This window comes from Balaenoptera acutorostrata, chromosome 11 (genome assembly GCF_949987535.1).
Source record: "Balaenoptera acutorostrata chromosome 11, mBalAcu1.1, whole genome shotgun sequence".
NCBI lineage: Eukaryota > Metazoa > Chordata > Mammalia > Artiodactyla > Balaenopteridae > Balaenoptera > Balaenoptera acutorostrata.
Genome location: NC_080074.1, coordinates 44112562 through 44136302, shown reverse-complemented (window position 1 = coordinate 44136302; position 23741 = coordinate 44112562). Strand labels below are relative to the sequence as shown.

Here is a 23741-nt window from a genome sequence, read left to right as displayed (position 1 = left end):
AAAATTCAGCCATGCAAAGGTCTGGTGGAAGATTACTCACAGCAGAGGGAAAGGTAGGGGTGAAGCCTCTGGGGCAATTCCTGGAACCTGCCGCACTCCCTCTCCCCTGGAAGCCTTCCCATGTGCTTCTCCCTTTCCTGAAGTAGCCATTGTCTGATCCACACTCCTCCTCCCCTCTCGTCTGCTTCATTCCTCCTCATCCTTCAAAACTCAGCTCGGACATGTACCCACCTCCAGGAATCCTATGAACTTCCTTCTCCATAACCTGGCTTGCAATTTATCTCACATGTTCTGAAAGCATTCTCTATTTAACACTTATCATGTTGTTTTGTAATCATTTATATTTTTCTTTCCTTTACTTATGAAGACCTTAAGAGTACAGAGTATGTCTTCTCAGAGTTTAGAACAATGCCCACTTATTAGGCTCTTAATAAGTATATGAGGGAGGGATGAATGTTGACATTTAAAAAATCAGCGGGACTTGCCTGATGGCTTAACACTGATAATGAGGCATAAAGAAGGAGACAAATGAACTACTAAAATTTCAGTAGAAAAGTGAATAAGACCACTGAAGAATAATATGTCATTCACTGCAGAGAATTATCTGTGGTACATACATTTTCAGACACTTCTAAGTGAAATACTTTTAAAGCTTGCTTAAAATCTGCCTTATCTAAAAGTCCATTTCCTTCCTTGTCCAATTGTTGAAGGTATTTTCTCAATCCAGTCAAAATACAAACACCTCTTTTACATAGCTGTTCTTTTAGCACATCTGTTTAAGAAGAAGAGAGATGGAAACTAATTATTCCTATGCACAAATGTATCAAATTGCAATTGTCTCTCCGGTAAGAAAATTAAAGTTGATATAACTGACATAAGGGATGTGAATATGCAACCAGATCATACGTATGACTGACAAAAGGCTTTGAAAAATAGAATGCTCTTAGTAAAGGGGGTTATATACAAAATCACATGTAAAATATACCAGAACAATAGCACCACTGTGTGGTAAAAGTGTTATATTTTATATATAGGAAAATAATGGTTCACTTTATCAGCATGAAAATAACCTAAATGTTACAAATAAAATCTTAGTTTTTAAAAATTTTCCAGGTTTCCTCTTCATCTATCAAGCCCATATCTTTAATCTCTTTCCTCTTTCTTTGTAATTACCAACTGAATTACACATTTTTGGGTGATCTGCCTGACATCAATTCATCAGTTCAAAATTTCTAAAATAGTTTGAAATCTTCAAACTGTAGGTTATATATTAAATAGCATCAAGGCTTTGGAATGCTATCCTATACTTATACATTTAAAGTAACCCTTTCTTCTAGGAATTTATAAGAATTTATATTCTTAGGCTCATTCTCATTGTGGGACAGATTTCATTTGATGCAGTTTGTTCCATCTTTACTTGAGAAAATATAGGTAACTTTACCAGAGCAGTTATTAAATATAATACATTAGAAGAAAAAACAAATGTCACTAGATACAATAGTGACAAATACCATATTGATCGTGATAGAACAGAGAAAACTATTTAGTAACAATGGCATCAAGAATATTTGAGAGTTCAAATACCAATCCCAGACAACTTTTAAATCTGTTTTTAGCCTTCTTACTCCCATATCATCTTTATATGATAAATCAGGATTTATCAAAATTTATAAATTATATGTTGACTTCTGTGATTACTTGTTTAATGCCTTCCTGCCTTCTTGACTATGAGATTCAACAAAGGACTTGTCTATTTGAGCCTAGTATACTGTATTGATTACAAGAGTGGACTCTAGAAACAAATCTATAAAATGCTTTAGAGTACCAAAACCTACATATATTTCACTTATCACCTACAACAACTCTGAAAGTTAATAAAAGAGGTTATTATCCCTATTTTAGATATAACGAAAGAGGTGCAAGAGTATACACAGTCATATGTCTACTGGATGAACGGCTCCAAACATGAATCTGGCTCCCAGTCTAGTATTTTTTTTTCACACTAGGCCGCCACAAATCTCTTTAGGATATCATCTAATGCATAAGACAAGTACTATATTGCAAAAATCACTTATATTCATTTCATGAATAAAACCCATACTATCTAGTACTTTCTAAAATTTTTAAATTCATAAATCATAAAATACTAGTTATTCAGTTAGAAAGGATCATTAAAGTAGGAGAAATACTAAAAATATTTTTAAACATGTATGTGTGTATAAATTTATAAAAAGATAGGAAAGCAAATAGGAAATATAAATCAAGTGCCAAAAAACTAAGCAATATCTGGAAAATACTGCTTTACTACTTACAAAGAAAATGGTTGAAAATTAATACTTGAGAGTATAGTAATGACACACACCTTGAATGGCCTTGAAAACCAATCTGTCATTGGCTTCTTCATTGGTTACATCATCATGTTCCACAGAATCAGTTCTGCAATTGACATGTTCGCAGTGATAAAAATATATTGTTTTGCAATCTTGAGTATGGAAACTCTAAGCTTTCCCTGCTCTAGACTCAAAGAAATTCTCAAATAAATTCTCACTCTTAATAAGCTACAGAAAGTTGGAAGAGTGCTTAGAGATTAATCAAGTCCCACCTTTGCTCCCTGCTTTAATCCTTGGGAGAATTAAATATGATAAATCAAAAGCTAAAATCCTTAAACCTTCCAAGAACTACCTTTAAACATTATATTCAGTTTTGTAGCTATTTCAATGTTCTTTTAAAATACTTAATTAAAACTATTAAATTTAAAAGCAGTTTTACCTTTAAATGTATAAAATGTAAAAATGTTATTTTAAAAAGCAAAAAAAAAAAATGCAATCATATTGAACAATACAGTAAAAGACAAAGAAGCACAGACTTCCTTATAGCCAATTTATAGCAAATGGCCTCTAATGTACAGAGAGTACACCAATTATTGTTATCTTGATTATATTTAGCACCAAAAAACACTCCACAAGAATGGCATATATGTTTTCTGTGATAAGAAGAAAAAAAAACCAAAATTCATTTAAAAGCTTTTGATTCATAGCATTGTTTTTTCATTATATGTATTATCAATCAATGAATACCACAAGCATGTGGAACCCAAGACTTTTTTTAGTGCTTAAAAAAAGCATCACACTAAAAATGTGGGAAAAGTTGTTATTATATTGTATTGTATCCCATCTTTTAAAATGTATTATTTTGGTAGCATTCGGTAAAATAAAAGTGTTATAGCACAGGCAAATTAATAAAGTACTTTAACTTAAAATGGGACATTTTAAATTTCTACTTGATTATAACTGTTCCCACACATGGAGTGTATTTGAGTACAAGATATAGCACATAAAATGGATATGTATAGCTATGCTTTATTTTTTTAAATATAAATCTTAACTAAAATCAAAATGCTTTGATATAGAATCTCATTTTAATATAATAAACATAATGTTTTCACTTACCTCCAAAATGACAAATGCATGTTTGACTTACTTGAGAGAATCCAAAGCTCTCTGATCAATATTTGTGATTCAAAGTGTAAGCAATGTGTTTTCTTTTATGCTTTCTGGAAGTCTGGGATGATCAGAACTCAAAAATGTCAAGTTTGCACCCTAAAGAAATGAACAAATTGAATTATTTAAACTATAAAATATATAAGAAGTAAACTACAACTAATACTAACTTTAAATATTCAAGTTTGATTATATCTGATGTGATATACTTTTATACTAATAAAAAAGTATATTGAGAGAATATTTAGAAACAACACAGGCTTCAGCTAATAATATAGGAAAATAGGAGAACTAATTTCCCAATCTCCCAATTAGAACAATCTTAGATTCAACAATTCATGTGAAAAAAATAAGAACTCCAATTGTTTTTTAGAATCAGAGGAAGAAAGGACAAGTTATTTCAGTGGAAATTATGACACCCCAAAATACAGAGATAGAGCTATTAATCCACAGAAATATGTGCTGCAAATTGATGAACTATGACAGGTTCATCACCCTCTTTCACCTGGTCTTTTGATGACAAACATTACATAAATGTAAAACTAATTTTAAGCTATTTAGAGAATCAAGGCTTTGCTGAAAAAATTCCCCTCAAAAATCCTTAATCCAAACTTAGAAAATTGTTATTATTTTAATTTCTGAGTTTCTCAAATAAATATGGTCAAATATGGACAAACACAAATTTAAAATAAGAGGCTTAATTATCTCTTTTGAAAATAAGGGAAGAGATTTCTCTCCTCTCCTTTATCCTGGAGCATTTACTTTAGAAAACTTGTAACTATAAGTACCTTCTTCACTCTTTGAAATGTATATAAATTTTCTTGAAATTATTATTTAAGCAATTAAAGAGACTACATGATATGTGTAGCAGGGTTATGCATCTAAGCATATGTGTGTATACATACATGTGTGCGTAACGGTACATCTATGAGGTCTGTGTCAGTGCATCCAAAGCAATATATGTATGTATGTGAGTGAACATATGTGGGTGCACTTTTATGTGTGTGTGTCTATGGACACAAGTGTATGTTTCTATAAGTATTATCTTAACAGCTGGCATTACAATTTATTTTAGGGAGTATTTAGAAAAAAGACCTTGATGGGGCATATAGAAATGAAAAGATAAGTTCCAGAGCAACACCTGGAAGGCAAAAGAGACCCAACGCTCCCCAAAAAGAAAGATAAGGTTGAATATTTCTGCACAAAGAAATAGAAGATTGTGGGGAAGAGCAAGAGGTGAAAGGAGTCAGAAAATTGAGAGGAGGGCCTTTACCATGGGAAATATTCAAAGGACATATTTTTAAAAATAAGACTGTCTAATAACAAATTGTAAATTCCGTTCACTGCTGCAATATAAACCTCCCTCCATATCCCCTTCAAAATGTCTGCCACACACCGAAGGTATCATATATATAGTTTGTGTGTGGCTCTCTCTCTCTCTTTTTCTCTTTCCCTCTCTCTCTCTTTTGCTCCATTCCTCCCTTCCTCCCTCCCTCCCTCCCTTCCTCCTTTCTTTCCTTCCTTCCCTCTTCTCTCTCTCTCCCTCTCTCTTTCTCTCTTTCTTTTTCTTGGAAATCATAAGAGGGAGCAAAGCTCCACATCTGGTTCAAGTAATATGGAACAGGGACAGTGAGAACAAATAAATTATTAGAGACAGCAGCTCAGGGCTAGAGGTAACTTTCATCTATCTGGGATAGGCATTAAACATTCTTCCTACAGGTTGTGAAATGTGAGTTGGAGCTACTTTTCTCAATCTCTAGAGGCTGGCTTAAGAGACATACACACAGATATAGATAATAGATACAGATATAGAGTGTATGCATAATGTATTAAATCCAAGTTTGAGATGTAAAGGTTTTCCTCACCCCCAACTCCTCACCGAGCTGGTCACTACATCTTATGATTCTACTGCCTGAAGATTTTTTTTTTAATTTTTCTAATTAGCTTCATAGCCACAGTCACTCGCCTAATTCAGGTTGTCTCAACTTCCTTCCTAGATTAATGTAGTTCAATCCAATCTGGTCCTTTGTACTAGTCTTCAATCCATTCCCCACACTGCAACCAGAGAAGTCTTTCTAAATCACAAACCTGATGATGCCACCTCCCTTCATTTCATCCACCTCTTCCCTTTCAGTGACTCCCCAAGACATTTTCGACAAGTCTTTAACAAAAGGCCGCCCTTAATAAGCTCTGATTCGTCTCTTGCCCACCCCCACCTTGAAGCAGAGTTCAACAACACTGAACTACTTTCAGTTCTCAAAAACAGCCATGTCTTTCATGCTTTTGTTCTTTGCACCAGCTGTCTCCTCCACTTGGAAGCCTTTCCCTACCCTCTTCCATCTACGTATCCCAGCCTACCTAGGTCAAGGTTTGATGGCACTTTCTCCAAGAAGCCTCCTTTGACTCGACAAAACTGGGTCATTGCCCCTCCTATCTGGCCCTTCTGACTGTTTCCCATTAGACTGTAATTCCCACAAAAGCAGGGAATGTTTTTAAGTTATTCACAGTTCCATTTCCAGTGATTTGGCCTATGAGTATATTTTTGTTACATGATCACTGTGGATAGTGCTACATTTTAATCATGAGATGACATGAATGTAACAATTTAAAATTTAAGAGCACTATACAAATTCTGACATTACCTATGATGGACTCATGCTAGGGAATCCTTTTTATACGCCGTACGCCAGGACATGTGCAAGGCAGGGAAATCACAAGGAAGATAAGCTTACTAGGAGATATATGATGGCTCTAGAAGCCAAGTGCCCCATGTGGAGAAAAATTTGTGTCCTCAGAAGATAATCCTGCATTAGGTGGAGAATTACTCCTGGTACTATTGAAGTGGCCACTTACCCAGTGGTATAGCCTGGCAGGGCCTTTAAAAGTACCAAGAGACAAGCTCTCCTGGGCTTATATTGTGGAATTGGTGGTGGTGGAAGGAGTGTTACAGGGAATAAATGCTATGCTTAGATTCAGACCATTGGGATCTGGAGCTGAGAGACAGAACCTCCTGGGGAAATATCAACCATTAGCCAACACAAATGTCCCTGCTCAGGAAGGAGGGAAAAAAATAAACTGGAAACTAGAAACTCTGCTCCGCTAGCCCCACAGGACCCCTCAAAATCCAACACCAGTGAGTAAAACATATGTGTGCGCACACATGCTCAACTTACAGTATAAAAATCACCAAGTTGTCCATGCTGATGACAATAAATGTTTTTTTGAATAAAAGGAAGCACATTTGTTCTAGAAGTTAAATGACAAAAATGTAAAGTTATTCAGCTTCTCTGGGAAGTAATCATCTTGAGAGTTGTGACAATGTTTTATGGCATACCTATTTTTCCCAAATTGCCGATACTCATAAATTGTAAGGGACTGGTCATGAGTAAAAAAGAGCCCAACCAGCTCTCTGCAAGCATCATGTCCATTTCTAGAAAAGCAGAATAATATCAAAGATTTTCAAGTAGGACACTTTTCATATTTAATAATAAATGGATAGTGTATATCAAGGAGGGATAACAGAACTCGCTCAAATGTGTGGTAATGGGCAAGAGTTATGGGAAACCATGACAGAGATTGCTGAAGTGTCAACTTAAGTCAGATTTGGATGGAGAAAAAAGCTTTATCTTACACTGATATGAATATGGATATATTACAATATAGATTACTATTTTGGCATAGACTTAAGATACAGTGAAAGACCTTTAAAAAAAATGTTGAGCTTGCAAGAAGCCACTCAGAGATAGATATACATTTATTACCTTTTCTCACGGCAAGTTTAAAATCACTGAACAAATATAATTTTTAAAAAACCACCCTACCTTTAATATTCATGTAGAACATCAAGTAGCATTATGTATTACTGGAAGTTTATAAGACTGGATAACAGATTTAAGAATTTGTCACTTTACATCTACCAATAGTTTAGTGTTAACTTAAGCCATTAAAATGAAATTAAATAAAGCAGCTTACATAAGTGTTGATTTTTAAATAGTTTAGAATCTTCTAGTAGTAATATGTATCTTTAAAGATTCACTTATAAATTTCTTTTTGAAAGACATTTTAAAGTCACATTTTAAATAACTTCTAATTGAAATGTTTTTCTTTTAGACTCATACTTCCCATAATTTTTATAACAAATTAAATATATATTACCTAAAAACGTTTGTGCTAAATTCACATTTTTCACTTAAATGTGACAAATTTAACTAATATTATTATTGCTATTTCTATTTGCAAAGAAAATACCTTTTTATAATCATAGGATTAAAAAGTTTAGTAAAATGACGATTACCTTGATATGATCCTACCATCAAATTGTACTTTATGAGAAAGCATACTTTCAGTTAATGTAGACTGAGTTCTTATCCTGCTAAGAAATACAATTGTTAATAATTATATTTAAATTACAAATTTAAATTTGATGTAAATGATAAAAGTACCCCAAAAATTAATATTTTGAAAATGCACATATTGGATAAAGGTGAGGTATAAACCTCTTTTTATTCCAGATTGCTAGCTGTGGCAGACAGAGAAGAAATTACCCAGAGCTATGGTATATAATACATGAATGACTTTAACGTTAGAACTTATATCAAAGTGCTACAAAGTCAGTACGGAGCAGAGATAGCACATTTGTGCCTGGCACAGTTGCAGGGCTACCCGACAGCCATTTCTAACCCTCTTCTTTGCCTCTCTCCCACCACAGAATTTGCTTTCTTAGCCTCTTGCAATTAGAAGTGACTAAGGGACCCAGTTCTTTCAGTAAACTTCCAGGAGAGACTTTCTTTTGTCCTGATAAGAGAGTGGCACGGGAAGAGTTCCTGCCTGTGAACATGGCAGGGATATGATGCTAGGAGCCATTGTAGCCATCAGGCAACCATGTCGGAGAGGCGAATATGATCTCAGGGAAGCCAGCCCAGAGCTGCGCCTCACTGAGCCACTGAACTAAAACCAACTTGCCTACCTCCAAGCAGCTGGTTGTATAAGGAAAATAAATCGTGACTTGTTTAAGCCACTGTCAGTCAGGTTTTCAGTTATGCGTAGCTGAAAACATTCTTTGCCAAAATAGAGTAGAGAAAAAGAGTGCTGGATGAGGTTCCAGTCTTGGCTATAGTTCTAGCTGTGAAACTCAGATCAGTTATTTAATCTTTATGGCCTTTAGATAGCATTGAACTATCTCACAAGGACTGCCAGTCCTAAAATTCTGTTTCCTAATATAAAGCAAAACCCAATGACACACACTTTGACACCCTACTACCAATAATCTCCTTTATATTAAGAAATCTGAAGATTCGGTGATGTTTCTTTACTTCCCTTCCTAAGTAATTTTATGATATTCCCATAAAACTGCAGGTATAATGAAATTGCAATAATGTAAATAGTAAGTTTGTAGCTCATTGAGATCTTGAAAAGTTATACCTCTATAAAATCTAGGTCTCTATGAAAGGTAAGCAGGATATAGCAAATAAGAATCTGTAAACCAAATGAGAGTTTGTGAACACAGAGTGGAGCCATGAAAGCTTGGTCATCTTAATTCAATTTAATCCGTTAGTATTAATGTGTTTATTGAATGCCCACTATGTGCCTGAAACAATTCTGAATGCTGAGAAAATGAAAGTAATAATAATAGCTACTATTTATTAAGAACTTCTTAGACACTAGTCTGTGTTAAAATCATTTTAATGTGTATTGGTTCACTTAATGCTTACAATAACTCTAGGAAGTAAGTACTATTATCCGCATTCTAAAAATAAAGTTTACAGAGTTATACAGTTAGCACATGGCAGAGCCAAAGAAAATTGCTCATAACCATTACATTATATTGCTTCTCAAAGGTAAGTAGAACTCAGTTTAACAGTGATAGGTTGACATAATAGCTTCAAGGAGTCTAGAGTCTTTTTGAAAACATAAAATAATTAAATAGGCATTTATATTATAAAATGGAAAGTTCCATGTTGGGGTTTTATGTATCCAATAAGTAACACCAATACATCTCCAAGTTCTTAACCAATAGAGAAAGAAGAATCAGGCAGATGAAGACTTACATATGAATTTTATTATTGATAAAGCACTTGGAAACCATGGCTTAGAAATGTAGCAACAATAACCTAAGTCCTTAACACTAGAATTAAACAGATCAACCCACTCATTCCAGCTGGGGAGGGGCCCTGTAAAACTTAGTGCATAGGTGAGACTGTGCACTTCTGCAGACAGCTGGCTCCTAAGAAAAAGAGGAGAGGAAGGGCTGCGCTACACATGCCAATTCCTGCTTCCCACTCTATGAAGCAGAATTTTCTCCTCCTCCTCTGGGAATAATGAATAAGGGGAGTGAAGCCTATCACTGCAATTATTGTAAGCAATACCCCCGTAGGATTTTTCATAGAACTAGACTAGCTAAATCTAAAATTTATATTGAAGAGGAACGAGCCGAGTATGCCAAGACAAAATTAAAGCTAAACAAGCTTTATGTATTTAATATATAACAATACTAATTAAGACAGGATAATATTGGTGCAGGAATGCATAACAGGTAGATGAGACTGAAAAAAAAAGCCTAGAAGCCAACCATGCATTTATAACAACTTCGCATATGACCTAAGTGGCATTACGAGTCAGAGGAATGAGTTGGTGGTAGGGAGAGATTTTGTAAAGAAGACACAAAGGACACTAACAATAAATGGAAAGATTGGTAAACTGGTCTATTATAAACTTAGCAACTCTTGTTCATCAAAAGACATGGTCAATAGAATGAAAAGGTGACCACAGGGTAGGAAAAGATACATCCAATAAACATAGCTTAAAAAGGACACATAACTAGAATATAGAAATAAGTTCCACAAATCAATATGAAAAAGATAACCCAATAGACTTGGATGGACATTTCCTATAAGAGGATATCCAGATGATCAATATACATATGAAAAGTGCTCAACATCATTAGTCTCCAGTGAAATGCAAGTGAAAATCACCAATATATACCCATAAGAAGAACTAAAATGAAAACTATAGACAATTCCCAGCACTGGCAAAGATATGGCACCACTGGCACCTTCCCACTGCTACTGGTGGGAGTTTTCATTGCAGCAACCACTTTGGAAAACTATTTGGCAGTATTTTTTAAAGCTGAACATATGCATACTAAATGGGCCAGCGATTCCACTTGTAAGTGTGTACTAAGCAAAAATGGGTACATATGTTCACCCAAAAAATGCACAAACGTTCACGGCGGCACTATTCATAAATTGCCAAATGTCCACCAACAGCTGTGAGTAAATAAACTGTGCTATATTTGTACAATAAAATACTGTACAGTAATGAGAATAAAGGACAACTACAAATAACATGGATAAAATTCACAAACATAATGTTGAGCAAAAGAAGCCAGACACAGCGTCCAAATTTTGCGATTTCATGTAAATATATAACCAGATAGTTATACTTACAATATCAAGGTAGAGAGGTTAACCTGGTATGTCAGAGGAGGTGGATAGTAGCTGAGGGGCAGCACATGGAGGGTTTCTGGGGTAATGTCCTATTTCTTGGTCTAGGAATGATACATGAGTATTGTTCAGTTTGTGAAAATTCCTATGGTGTACATTTAAAATGTGTACACTTTGTGAATCAATGTTTTATTTCTATAAAAGTTTACTTTAAGAAAGAGATGTTTAGGTATATGGTAGCTGAATGATGGCCTCCGAAAGATATTCATATCCTAATCCTCAGAACACGTAGTTAGTTAATTTACATGATATGGTTAAGAGGGACTTTGCAAATGTGATTAAGTTAAAGATCTGGAAATGAGGAGGTTAACCAGGATTATCCAGGTAGGTTCAATGCAATCACAAGTGTTTTTATAAGAGGAAAGCAGAGAGATATGTGACTACAGAAGAGGAGCCTCAGACTGATATAACACGAGCCATTACTGGCTTTGAAGATGGACGAAGGGGCCACAAGCCAAGGAATAAAGGTAACCCCTAAAAACTGAAAAAGGCAAAGAAATGAATTCTTCCCTGAAGCCTCCAGAAGGAATGCAGCCCTGTCAACACCTTGATTTTAGGCTTCTGACCTCCAGAACTGGAGGAGAATAAATTTGTGTTGTTTTAAAATACCATTTGTGGTAATCTGTTACAGCAGCAATAGGAAATTAATACATGATACCTTCAAATATTTAAAGACATGGAAACAAAGGCTTCCAGAAAATAAGAATGAGATAAAAAGATAAAAGCTATAAGAAAGTACTAGCAATTATGGCAGTCTGAAAATATAAAAGAACTGCTGCAGGAACTGGTGGGTTTTCTATTCTTTTAAATCTGAGGCTAGACGTCAACTGTCAGTGAAGTCACTGAGAAATTTCAGTGGACTGCACTAGCAGACTGTAAAAGTCCATACCAAACCAAAGATTTTATAAAGTACAAAGTAAAAGGCAGAAAGTAATAATTTTTAAACAATACTAATTTTTAATATATTATGTCATTGAAATTCAGCCAATATATATTGTGCACATACAAGTGTCTCAGTTACTGTATTGTGTCTTTTCACACATATTATCGCCTAAGGTACTGGCTATGATTCCTAAATTCTAAATACAAGATCTGGAGGGCAAAGTGTACCCCGATATCTTAAAGTGGCATAACTGGGATCTGAACTCCAAAAATTCCACTTTCCTTTATATAGAAAAAAGCAAAAACATGCAGAAAAACTTTTCCATTAGATACAAAAGTACATTTGAAAAATACATTTATAACATACTACATCCTCATTTTATATAAGTAAAACCTTCTTACTTTGTTTCATGTAGTGTTCTTTTCCTAAATCGAAGAGGTACCAGCTTTGAATTTGGAAGGATATGAGCAATTTCTTGCTTCTCAGTGGTTAAATTTTGTTCTGGATCACTGATTACAGCCCTATTCAGGAAAATACAAAGTCTGACAATTAAATGTTATAATGAATTGCTCTAGCATCCACATATTTATAAGCAGTTGGAAAAGCTCATATACAAATGCCAATTTATACTACTGGCAGAATACATGATCTGTCAGATATTAAATGAATAAATTTAATAATTAAAAAACACTGACCATAAAAAAGTGAATATTCTTATCTATCTCTTTTTCCATAAGCATTATCTAAAAATAAATTGAAATTTTTGAGGGAACTCAGAGCTTCATGTCTTCCTCTTACTATTCTTTAAACAAAAAGACAATGTGCTGGTGACTTCTGAATAAAGACAGAAAGCAAAGTAAGTAAGCTGCCATATGGATTTCTGTGGGAAAAGCATTTCAAGCAGAGGGGAAAATAAATGCAAAGCACCTGAGACAGAAGTGAACCAGATATGTTTCAGAACAGGGAGGAAGCCAGATGGTGGAGCAGAGTAAACAAGAGGGAGAGAAGTAGGAAAAGGGGTCCAGGGTCTAACGGTGGGCAAATCATGCAGGGCTTGGGGAGAACATATTATTGACCTCAGTTTTTCAGCACTCCTGATCCGCATCCTTGCCATGGCCTCATTATAAGTGTAGTGTACTTTCTTTCCCTTTGGCTTTAAGCTTAGCTATTTGATTTGCTTTGGCAGCTGGATGGCTCTGCTGATCTCCATTGAACTAATTCATGCAAGGGTAGGTTGGTTGGAGATCTGCTCATCTAGGATAATCTTGGCTAAGTGGCCTGGCTGCATTTATAAAAGTGTTTTCTTCCTGAGACCAGTGGGTTGACCGAGCTGTGTTCTTCTCACAAAGATGGCAGAAGCACAAAAAGGCAAATGGAAACACATGAGGTTTCTTAAGGCTTAAGCTCAGAATTAAGCCCATTGCTTTTGCTCATATATAACTGGCAAAAGTAAGTGAAAAGAGCTACTCAGCCAAGCCTAGCCTGGACAGCTGACCTGAAGATAGATGAGCTATCATTCATGACTGCTGTTTTAAGCTACTAGGTTTTATGGTGATATATAACCAATACATAGGTCTTATAGATTTTACTCCGATTGAGATGGGAAATTACTGGAGGGTTTGATCTGACTTGTCTTTTAATGGACATACTCTGGGTGCTGGGTTGAGAACAGACCAATAGGGGCAAATGCAGATACAATGAGTCCAGTTAAAAAGTGTCTGAAATAATCCAGGAGACAGAAGATGACAGTGTGCCAATGGAGAAAAGACAATCTCTTCAATAAGTGGTGCTGGGAAAACTGGATAGCTACACATAAAAGAATGAAATTAGAACACTCCCTAACACCATACACAAAAATTAACTCAAAATGGATTAAAGACCTAAATGTAAGACCAGACAGTATTAAACTCTTAGAGGAAAACATAGGAAGAACACTCTCTGACATAAATCACAGCAAGATCATTTTTGATCCACCTCCTACAGTAACGGAAATAAAAACAAAATAAACAAATGGGACCTAATAAAACTTAAAAGCTTTTGTAAAGCAAAGTAAACTACAAACAAGACAAAAACACAAGCCTCAGAATGGGAGAAAATATCTGCAAACGAAGCAACTGACAAAGGATTAATCTCCAAAATATATAAACAACTCATGCAGCTCAATATTAAAAAACAAACAATCCAATCAAAAAATGAGCAGAAGACCTAAATAGACATCTCTCCAAGGAAGACATACAGATGGCCAAGAAGCACATGAAAAGCTGTTCAACATCACTAATTATTAGAGAAATGCAAATCAAAACTACAATGAGGTATCACCTCACACCAGTTAGAATGGGCATCATCAGAAAATCTACAAACAACAAGTGCTGGAGAGGGTGTGGAGAAAAGGGAACCCTCTTGCACTGTTGGTGGGAATGTAAATTGATATAGCCACTATGGAGAACAGTATGAAGGTTCCTTAAAAAACTAAAAATAGAATTACCATATGACCCAGCAATCCCACTACTGGGCATATACCCAGAGAAAGCCATAATTCAAAAAGACACGTGCACCCGAATGTTCATTGCAGCACTATTTACAATAGCCAGGTCATGGAAGCAACCTAAATGCCCATCAACAGACGAATGGATAAAGAAGATGTGGCACATATATACAATGGAATATTACTCAGCCATAAAACGGAACGAAATTGGGTCATTTGTAGAGACGTGGATGGATCTAGAGACTGTCATACAGAGTGAAGTAAGTCAGAAAGAGAAAAACAGATACTGTATGCTAACACATATATATGGAATCTAAAAAAAAAAAAAAAAAAGGTTCTGAAGAACCTAGGGGCAGGACAGGAATAAAGATGCAGACGTAGAGAATGGACTTGAGGACATGGGGAGGGGAAGGGTAAGCTGGGACAAAGTGAGAGAATGGCATTGACATATATACACTACCAAATGTAAACTAGATAACTAGTAGGAAGCAGCCTCATAGCACCGGGAGATCAGCTCCATGCTTTGTGACCACCTAGAGGGGTGGGATAGGGAGGGTGGGAGGGAGATGCAAGAGGGAGGAGATATGGGGATATATGTATATGTATAGCTGATTCACTTTGTTATACAGCAGAAACTAACACACCATTGTAAAGCAATTATACTCCAATAAAGATGCTAAAAAAAAAAGAAAAAGAAATATCATATATTAACGCATATATGTGGAACCTAGAAAAATGGTACAGATGAACTGGTTTGCAGGGCAGAAATAGAGACACAGATGTAGAGAACAAACGTATGGACACCAAGGGGGGAAAGTGGTGGGGGTGGGGGGCAGTGGTGGGATGAATTGGGACATTGGGATTGACATGTATACACTAATATGTATAAAACAGATAACTAATAAGAACTTGCTGTGTAAAAAAATAAATTAAATAAAATTCAAAAAAAAAAAAAGAAGATGACAGTGTGAACAGGGATGGTGGCAGCAGAGGGGGTAAATTTATCCTGATGGTAGACCTGAGAGTGTTTGCTGTCAAACTGCATATAGGATTTGAGTGAAAGAGAGGGATTAAATGCATCACCAAGATTTTAGGCCTAAATAATTTAAAGAATGGGATTGCCATGGAGGAAAACTAAAGAGGATTTCATCATGAGGGGAGGGAAGGGAAACCACTTTCAGGAACCCAGTTTGGAAAATGTTACTTTGGGATCTTGGATTAGGAAAGCATCAGCATGTAGATGGTTACTGAAGACGTGATACTGGGTGAGATCACTTAGGGAGTAAATGTAGACGTCTAAGAATTGAGCCCTTGTGTATTCCCATGTATAAAGACTGGAGAGATGAAGAGGAACCAGGAGAGGAGGCTGAGGAGTGGAAGGTAGGAGGAAAAATGAGCCAAGTGTGCTATGCCAGAAGTCAAGGGAGAAAAAGAAAAGTGTTTTGAAGGGAAGGAAGTTTTCAACCCAGACAGATGTCACTGATGGGTCAAGTAAATGAGAATTAAGAAATCACCATTAGTCCAGCAATATGGATGTCACTAGTCATCTTATGAAGAGATACTGTGGTGGCATTCTGGGGGTGAAAACATAAAGTCAGTTCATGAGATAATGGAGATACACCAAAGACTGTAAATAAAATTAATTGTTTCAAAGAATTAACTAAGACACATGCATGTAGACCATCATTCTTTCTCTCTGCCACCCAACGAAACGATTATTTTTTTCAAAGCTAAACTTAAGTCTTACTTCTTCCTTGAAGACTTCATAGACTATTCCAGCCTCTTCTGAATCCTACAGTACTTACATATTCATGCAATTAAGCACAGCAGGTATTGAAACTTTATATAGTTTTCTAAGGGTTGTGACACTTTACATTAGGTTTTAAAATTCTTGATGGTCTCACAGTTCCCAAACTGTTCACTAAGTCACACTGGGATGTCACAGGGAACTCACAGGGACACCTCTAGATATTTTTAACTTTTGAGGGACATAGTGATACTTCATATTTGTTGGATACCACAAAAACTACTAGTTCAAGATAATTCACAGTTTCAACAAGATATCATGCTACACTCCTTCAATGAATGATATCACATCTTTGCAAAGCCAGCTTTTCTAGAGTTGCTGTGATAAAAAGCAAGTGCCATGTGGGCTAGAAAGTGAGGGTGGCAAAATCCTACACAATTCTAAGGTCTGAGAGATTGTGGGGTGCCAAGAAGTGCAGACATCCCATTAGTAAGTAATTGTGCTTATTTAAGAATGAAATTAAAATATTTTTTCTTTCAATTTATGTGTATTATTTTTCAGATGACCATTAAGTTGTTAGAAAGTAAATATTTACTAAGTTGTTTAGACAAAAATAGTTAATAAATAGAACTGTTGGGTATTTCTATTGGCCAAGGAGTCTGGTGAAAAAATTAACTAAAACACAACAAGTGCAGTGAACACAGAAAGTGTGGAAACTTCTGAGTTGACCACTTGTTGATTGACACCCAAAGATATGGGTGTCATGTACAAAAAAAGAAATTTAATGAATACCTTCTGAATGGATTTCTATTACGAGTTACTAACCCTTACCTGGATAAGTGGTCTGTCATCACTTGCTCTGCGACAGTCTGTTTCTTCTTCTCTGCAGCCACAGTTTCCTGAGAAGAGAAAATAAAGAAAATGTCACTGTCCATAAGGCAGAACAATCCTATAGTTAACACAAGAGTCCTAAAATATAAGTTAAACACTTCCAGTTTCTTTCTTAAATATAGATTACTGTATTCATCATTAATCAATTTAAATTCCAATTTTTTAACCTAAAAATACATTTATTTCCTAAAAAATAATACACTTAAATTTTGTTAGAAATCATAGGAGATTTCCATATTGGCCAGACAATGGATGTAAAACCCAGAAGCAAGCAAAAGAGGTGACATTAATGAATACAGAGTCCACGCCGAAAGCCCACCTTGGGCGTTGACATTTATGGTGGCTTACACTTTGGAGGAAAGGTTAGAACCACCCTCAGGCACACTGATTTAGAGGTCTGTGTAAACAGAAAGCAGATTAGAAGCAGAAGTCACACAGATGCAAAGGATCTGATAACACTGAAAAATGACAAACTAGAAGAGATGGACATAAAAACCATAGGTTCACTGCTTCTGTTGTTTATTTAGTTAAAAACTAAATTGAAGTGTTTCCACCTACATTTTAAAAGTAAATTTGTACTAATTTCAGATGCATTCAAAGTTTACTCACATAAACTTTCCTTTAAAAACCTGATAAATGAGTGCTACCACAATAGAGTAAAATGTGCTTGATGGTGAATTTAGATATGATTTCACTAAGAAAGTAATTATAAGGAAAAGAAATCCACTGACACCCAAATGGCTTTAGATTATACCAAGAACAGTACCCAATGGGCCTTAAGTAACATCCATGCAAGTATAACTTCAGGAATATATCAAAATAAGCCCTATCTGGGACAAAACATTGCCCTATAAAGTAGCTTTTTAAATTTTTTTTTCATCCTGGCAATACTCCTTATTCTATTAAGTATAAATATCTACACAATAATAGGCATAGAAAATAATGTATATGTGATTTTAGTAAAAGAACAAATTACTAACTTGGGACAGCCACAGAAAATCAGTCCAGCTGGCCCAGAGATTGATTACAAATCACTGTCAGTTCAAAATGTATTGATTCTGGATGATTGTTATCCAAATAAAATCTATTTTGAATTTCCCCTCAATGATAATGATAATGTAACTAGTTAAATCCATGTTTTATTATTATTTAGGCCATCTAAAGCAGAATTTTCTCAACTCTTGAGCCAACACATACTGATATTCCATCAATCCATTACAGGTGTGCCTAAGATTTTAATCACCTGTGGGTGTCTAGGTAGCCAACGGACTCCAACTCCAAGCAGCTTGGTCTGCTTACTCCAGGACACTATAGAAATGTTTTAACCATCTATTTGTACAAGAACTGGTCTAAATAATACTCATTAAGCAATCTCAGTGATTTTGTAAAACATATAATTTAAAGTTGAGATATTGAGAGTCTAGAGCTTTGTTTCCCTTTTACTAAAGAAAAACTGCTTTATCCCTGCTATTTTTCTTAATTGGCCTGAATTTCTACAGTTGTATTAGTGTATAACTTTCAAAAAATAAAAAATAAATCATCCAGCTACTTCTTTCTGGGGGAAGGGGTGATGCAGATTAGCCCATTGTCATAAGTAGTGGTCAATGAACATTTTGAACAGTATAAACTAAATTTTTACGAACTCCCAAAGATTCAAGATGATTTTTCCACAGTAAACATACCAAATGCCAATCTGTGGTAAGAGTGAGGACTGAATTTGCATATTAATGAATATTCCCCTCTGTCCAAATTCAGCTGTTGCAATTATCCAATTTTAAGTCTGTAAAATCTTGGAGGGCAAATTATCTTATCGAATGAGTAAAAATACCAATAACTTACAGCAACAGATTTTCTTGTACTCTGTTGTGTGATGTAAGGGTTGTCTGCATAACCTGCTGTAGGAGGGCTTTCCTATCCAGAGTTGTAAGATCATCTGTGATGGCTTCTGCACCTTGTACACACTAGACGTGAAGCAATAAGTGAACCCTCATACACATACTTAGAATATTTGTTTTTAACAAAATAAAGGATAAAATGATCACTGGATATGTCAAATTAAGAGTACAGGCTCTGACAATCAGACTGCCTGTTTGAATCCAGCTCTCCCACTTTCTAGCTAGACGACACCTCTGTGCCTCGGTTTACTCATAGATAAAATGGGAATTAACATTAGTAACTACTTCACACACACGAAAATGATAAATGAGATGATACATGTCCAACACTTATAAAAGTACCCGACATATAGTAAGCATTTCATAAAAAGTAGCAACTATTATAATTGTCCATTTGAGTCTTTGTGAACTTAATAAATATGGGCATGTCACTCCTTTATAAAATTAAGTTCACAAGTAAATTACCAGTAGATGGGGTGTATCCTTTGAGATTGTTAAAATCAAACACAAACAGAGATCAGCCTTGAAAATTCCCTGAGCAGACAATACCAGTTTAGTCATAAAAGCAAAGCTTAATTTGGCTTATTTTGCAAGACAAGTGAGACTAACTTGACCTGGGTCATTTCTTGCTTGTGTCTCTGGAAATCATAAGCAAAACGTAAACTGTTCCCCCAAATTGATAACCACTAACCAATTCCCTATCATTTAAGAAAATTTTCATATTATAACCAACCACTGTGAAGAATAAAGTCACTGCCGCCTCACTACATAAACTGCTTTATAACAATAGATTCCTGAGTCTCATCCCGTGTCTGATTTGAGTACTCCCAGTTCACAAACTGTCTTTTTGGTGTGTGCACAAAACTTTTACTAATTACTACTTCGGTGATTCATTGGTTTTATGTCTGCTATTTCTGAACTTTTGACAAGGATCCTAAAGAGATAACCACTAAATTTTTCTCTGAATATAGGATGTGCTTACATGAGCTTAACAAAAAATAATGCCCCAATAAGATAGCAACTTGTCAAAAACATAATAGATTTCAAGAGTCTTTCCCCCAGGATTTGTTCTTACTTTAGATCTTCCTTGAAAGGTCACATTCCATCTTCATGACCTTTGATTGCTACATGAAACTTTATTATACATTTGTTTATGACTTGTTGCCTGCCTCTCCTGATGTAAGTTCCACGAGGGCAGGAACCTTGTCTGTCTTTTTCATTGCAGGATCCCTGGTGCCAGAACAGGACCACATGTAGTGAGCACTTGCTATTTATTCAATGAATGAATAATAAATCTTAAGTATGTACTATTGGGGAACAAATTTACGAGGATACCTTATAATTTTATTTATTTACCCAATAATATCTGTTTTTCCTAAATAGTGATTTATTTTAACAGGCACCAAAAAAATGTTTAGAATTATATAAGGTAAATTTAAAAGATTAAATTGACAGATATGTTTAAGTAGAAGCCAAGCTCTGCATTATGTGTAGGTTGGAGGAAACTTTCAAAAACATTTTATTTTGTTTCAACTTGTTTTTAATCTTTTACAAAAAGGAAACAGTGGCATTTCCACTTGGTATTCAAATTTAACCTCCCCAAATCAGACTTCACAGTGGTCTTCCCCACTCCAGTTATTGACAAATCCACCCTTCCGATTGCTCAGCTCAAAAGCCTTAGAGTCGCTTTTCATCTTTCCTTTCTCTCAAGCCTAAAACCAATCCATCACCAAATATTCTCAGCCCTACCTTTCAGAATCTATCTAGAATCCGACTCCTCCTCGTGACCACTTCTTATCCAAGTCTGCTGCGACCACCTCGGTCCAGGCAAGCGTCCTCACCTCTTGCCTGGATTACTGTGATGACCTCCTCAATAAGACCCATCCTCAACAGAACAAAATAGAAGGCAAAGTCCTTAAGCGGTCTACAAGACCTCCATGGTCTGCCTCCCAGCCTCATCTTCCCTTTAACTCACTGAACAATCTCCTCCCACCTCTCCCTCGCTGTTCCCTCTCATCACACTGCTCCTGATATTTCTGAAACACTCCAGGCCCACTCCTACTTCATGACACTTCATGACAGAGTTTCTCCTGACTGGCTTACCTCTTAACCCTTTCATATGTGTGCTAAAATGCTACCTTATGGAAGAGATCTTCTCTGATGACCCTGTACAAACTGCTACCCCAACCTCGAGTCCTAGCCTTTCCAGTTCCCTTCTACCCATAGCATTTATCATCATCTCTCATAATTAGATGAACTGATCGGTTCATTCATTCATTTGTTCTTTTTTTTTTTTTTTCTTGCTTACTCCTTAATTAGGTTATATGCTCTGTAAGGGCAAGAATTTTTGTCTGTTTTACTCACTGACTTATCACCAGTGCCTGGAAAGGTACCTTGCATGTAGTTAAATATTAGATAACTATTTTTGAAAGAATAAACAATGAATGGATGAATTAGGGTGATTGTTTCTAAATCCAGAAGATTTTTTGTCTTTTTATAGAGTTGGTGAAAAAAGGTATATCTGGAATGATTAATAATAAGTACAATTAATTAATATTAATTTGGGAATTAATATTATTTTCTGTAAAATTGAAGTTTAATGATTTTCATGTTTTATTTAAAGATGTTTCACTATTTAAAATACATATATATATATAGACACACACATATAAGTTTACGTTTTAGGTGGCAAAACAATTTGACAATAAGAGATTCACCACCTTTTTATACTAAATGGAAGGAAAACTCAACACAGGAAATTTGCCTTTAACAATCAAGCAGAGTGGAACTTTTATTTTACTGTTTGACATTATCAGTTGACTGATATATCAGCCTGATTAGTTAGTAGCTATGATCTTTAGTTATTATCTTGGATTCTAAATATATCTAACTTTAGCTTTACTTTTTTTTTTTTTTTTTTTTTTATTAATAGGGAGCATTTTCTTTTTTCAAATCTTATTTATTTATTTTATTTATGGCTGTGTTGGGTCTTCGTTTCTGTGCGAGGGCTCTCTCTAGTTGTGGCAAGCGGGGGCCACTCCTCATCGCGATGCGCGGGCCTCTCACTATCGCGGCCTCTCCCGTTGCAGAGCACAGGCTCCAGACGCGCAGGCTCAGTAATTGTGGCTCACGGGCCCAGTTGCTCCGCGGCATGTGGGATCCTCCCAGACCAGGGCTCGAACCCGTGTGCCCTGCATTGGCAGGCAGATTCTCAACCACTGCGCCACCAGGGAAGCCCTAGCTTTTCTTTATCAGCAAAGAGAATCAATTTACAAGTGGCTCCCTGCTTTAAAGCAGGGCTTATGTTTTGGATATCAGGGACCTCTTCTATTTCCAGAGATTACTATTCCAGTGTTAATTCATGTAATAATAATAGGATTTACTAACAGCACGTTTATACAGCAGTTTTGGTTCTCATAATGGTATACATTTAAAAAGACATCAGATACGTTGCTCAAACCCCTTAAGTACAAGATTATTATATATAGAATATATAGAAACCAGGGCTTTTTCACAAGACTATCAAGAACATATTAAACTTTTAATATGTAGGTTAAATGCAGGTTAAAAAAAAAATCGAAGAAGTAAAACAGGATCTTCTCCAGAAGAAAATATGCAAATATTGGCTTTTATTTATAAAACCCTTTATTCATACTATATAAATATTTACAATCATATGGGAAGATTTGCAAACAATATTTGTCTTCTCTTAAACCAAAAGTAAACAAGCGTCCTCATTTGAACTTGTGTTCAAGGACACCAAGGTTTTACTTTAAAACTATTTGAACCGTTTTGCCATGGAAAATAAAGCACGCACTTATAGAAACCTTCATTCTATTTTCCCAACATTATTACAGTGATCTAAATGTCACATGGTAGATCCTACAAAAAATACACAGCCAGACGCTAAATGGTTATGAAATTATCCTGTCTATTACTACAGATACTAGAATATTATATTTATGTGCATCTGTTTGGATCTGGAAAATTTGTTTTGAAATAAAAGAGACCAAATAATCCCATAACTTTTGTTAGTCTTTTAGCTAAACACCATGTGATTTAGTCAGTTCTAGATAGTTCCTACATGCGTTAGAAAAAAAAAAGCTGATATGCCGCATCTACTTACAATTTATCATTTTTTTACCTACAGTAAAATGCTAAGTAAATACAACCATCAAACCTCCCTGAAAATACATTATTCTTATTAAAAGTTAACTGAATGAAGAATTGTACCTAAGGGCTCTCATAAAGTATGGCCAGTAGTATCATAAACTATGTTTTCAAACCTTTGTAAAATTCGAGATTGACCTTTCTGGTATGCTTGTGGAAAGCCATTAAATTTATTATGTTTACTTTGCTCTTATATTCATGAATGGTGAGTTTATACCTAATTAAGATTAAATTAAAGTATAACAGTTTCAGCAATTCGATATTAAAAACATCTCCCAAACTGAGCTAGAAGACAATCACGGAGTGATGACAGTTTTAGAATAAAACAGGGTCGCTTTAAAGTCTGAAACCATTTTTCAACTTCAAAATTTAATCTGTGAGACCAACAGAGTTCAAGACAGCTACATCAAAAACAGATATATAATACTGTCTTATTTCCAACCCAAGGCAAGTGGAAAACTACTAACAGAGAAAAGATGAGTAGGTCAGTAGGTCGTATAAGTTTTCATGCCTGAAAATGGTGATAATAACCCATTATGGTTGTTGTGAAGAATAAACTAGTTAATGTAAGTAAAATACTTAAAATAGTCACTGGCACACAGAAATAAATGTTAGCTACTGTACTTTATTATGACTAACAGCAAGACATATCAGACAAAAAGATGTTT

The 23741-nt window shown here is 35.3% G+C and overlaps 1 protein-coding gene across 1 annotated transcript in view; it reads right to left on the bottom strand.

Annotated features, from left to right (window-relative positions):
- The window catches only part of CAPS2 (calcyphosine 2), a 38845-nt gene that overhangs the window by 10891 nt on the left and 4213 nt on the right, over positions 1-23741 (bottom strand). Inside the window, 10 exon segments of the mRNA XM_007198355.2 lie at positions 618-772; positions 2363-2436; positions 3481-3599; positions 6674-6746; positions 6835-6930; positions 7795-7869; positions 12287-12406; positions 16949-17016; positions 18848-18903; positions 18906-18969. Coding sequence (XP_007198417.2) covers positions 618-772; positions 2363-2436; positions 3481-3599; positions 6674-6746; positions 6835-6930; positions 7795-7869; positions 12287-12406; positions 16949-17016; positions 18848-18903; positions 18906-18969 — 900 coding nt within the window.